This window comes from Arachis ipaensis, chromosome B05 (assembly GCF_000816755.2).
Source record: "Arachis ipaensis cultivar K30076 chromosome B05, Araip1.1, whole genome shotgun sequence".
In the NCBI taxonomy this organism is placed as follows: Eukaryota; Viridiplantae; Streptophyta; class Magnoliopsida; order Fabales; family Fabaceae; genus Arachis; species Arachis ipaensis.
The window spans coordinates 33,954,053-33,956,136 of NC_029789.2; the positions used below are offsets into that span (position 1 = coordinate 33,954,053).

The 2,084-nt window shown below is 37.8% G+C and overlaps 1 protein-coding gene across 3 annotated transcripts; it reads right to left on the bottom strand.

The window, feature by feature from the left end:
• Positions 849 to 1,734, bottom strand: LOC110262815 (dynamin-related protein 4C-like). Of its 3 annotated transcripts, XM_021103490.1 has the most exons (3): positions 1,624 to 1,734; positions 1,135 to 1,411; positions 849 to 966 (listed from the first exon to the last, which is right to left on the bottom strand). In XM_021103490.1, exons 1-3 carry the CDS (start codon positions 1,653 to 1,655, stop codon positions 874 to 876), a joined length of 402 nt encoding a protein of 133 aa, XP_020959149.1. In that variant the 5' UTR covers positions 1,656 to 1,734; the 3' UTR covers positions 849 to 873. The 3 variants fall into 3 exon arrangements, with proteins under 3 accessions (XP_020959149.1, XP_020959147.1, XP_020959148.1); XM_021103488.1 differs by having other exon boundaries at positions 859 to 1,411; XM_021103489.1 differs by having other exon boundaries at positions 859 to 1,360; positions 1,624 to 1,733.

The following is a 2,084-nucleotide window of genomic DNA, read 5'->3' on the forward strand; positions in this document are numbered from 1 at the left end:
AGGTTTAATGTTCCTTTACTTTAAGCTTCCCTTTTACTTTTATTCATTCCATTACTTTAGTTGATTATTTACTTTTGCCATTTAATTTATGAATTCTTCTATGTTCCAGATTATTTGAATTAATGTTAATTGAGGTATTTTAGTTTATTACTACTCTCTTTTATTTATGTCACCATTGCTTCAAATCTGAAGACATTTTTATTCCAGCAATTTTACTTTTTCCTCTTTTGGTCTTGGTTACGAAAGCAGTAACTCAGGAGTTATCTTATCTCAACATAATTGATAACTGTTATCTTTGCTAATTGAACTGAACTTCAATAATCCCAACCCTTTCTTAGAAAATAAATAGGATTCGAAGATCAAACCAATTAGTCCCTTGACTTTCCTTTGCTTTAGTAAAGGTTGACTAAGTGGAATTAAGATTCAACTTTCATTGTTTTTTATAAGGGTAACTAAGTCTGGACTTCCAAATTCTCATACCTTGCCAAAAGTTTATTTTGCAGTTATTTATTTATTTTTAATTGCCATTTAAATTATTTGTCATACTTATTCCTCACTCTCAACCCCGATTTACAACCTTTATAGCCAATAATAAGAACATACTTCCCTGCAGTTCCTTGAGAAGACGACCCGAGGTTTGAATACTTCGGTTAACAATTTTAAAGGGGTTTGTTACTTGTGACAACCAAAATATTTGTATGAAAGGACTTTTGAAGGTTTAGAAACTATACTTGCAACGAGGATTTATCCGCAAATTTCTAAATCACGCAAAAGTTCCTCTTCACAATTTCTGATGATCAATGAAGTCAGCTAAAAGATATGAAGAGGTACATGTGATTGAGGGAGAACTTCTGGTTGAGCATCTTGGTGAAATTAAGTCAGCTTGTAAGTCAGCTTCTCAGTGATTTTCTTCACAATTTCGGACAAAGTTTTGGATATGATCATGCCTTGAACTTGAACTAGCCTCTGTGCCAGAACAGGAACACCAACAATGGATTTGTCAATCTTTGAAAGCATTGGATGAGACTCAAAAAGCCTCTCTTCTTCAATCCTCGCCTCTTCATAAGATTCATCGCCAATCCTGTTCCTGACACAGACATAACCAAGACCAATGTTAACATCATCAGCAGTTACCTTCTCCAACAAGCCTTCAGGAGACTTATCAGCCTTTGTTACAACAGCCAAGGTTCTCAAACCAGTTTTATCCACAGACTGAGACATTCTTATGGATTCACAAGTAGTAAAATCAACGGTAGAAGAAAGAACATTCAGAATAATTCTCTCTTCAGGCCTAATATACTCCATGATAATATCCTTGATCTGATCATAGATATTTTCAGGCTGGCCATGAACAGGAACCCTAGTTATACCAGGAAGATCCACCATTGTCAAGTTCCCTCCCAAACTAATACTGACAAAATATTGTAAACAATTATAATTCAGATTCAAACCAATCATAGTCATCAATCAAAAGTTTGAATTAGAAACTAAAAAAGAAACTGAAAAAGCACATAGATCACAATAAGTAATGAGAAAGCACAGCGATTACGATAAGAAAAAAAAAACATATGAATTTTGAGTTGAAGTCTGGGAAAAATATAATGCTGCCATTACGAAGATCACCTTGAATTTAGAATGCTTGAGAATAGGAGCATCGCCAGTGTCTCTCCGATGAACAACCACTGCCACAAAACCAAAACCCTAGTTCACGCACCCTATCGTTTCGAATAGGGGGAAAGAGAGAGGTGGAACCGCAGTTGACGGTGGAACCGATTTTGGTCGCCACGGAGCTAGGGCTTGTGCGAAGGTATGCGAGCCAAAACATAGGGGATAAAAGGAGAGAGAGGCGCGGCGGTGGTGGAGCTTGAGCTTGCTTGGTTCTGCGAACGAGAAAGAACGAGAGAGACAAGGGCTGTATTCTACTGGTTCAGTGTTTAAAGAAAAGGAAAAGAAGGAGAAGGTAGCTGCGGTGGTTAGAGTGGCCGACGGTGGTGCTGTGGGTGAGGAAAGGAGAAGAAGAAGCTCGTCGGTGGTGGCGCTGTGGGGAATGCTAGGTTTGATTTGTGTGCTGTGAATGAATGGAG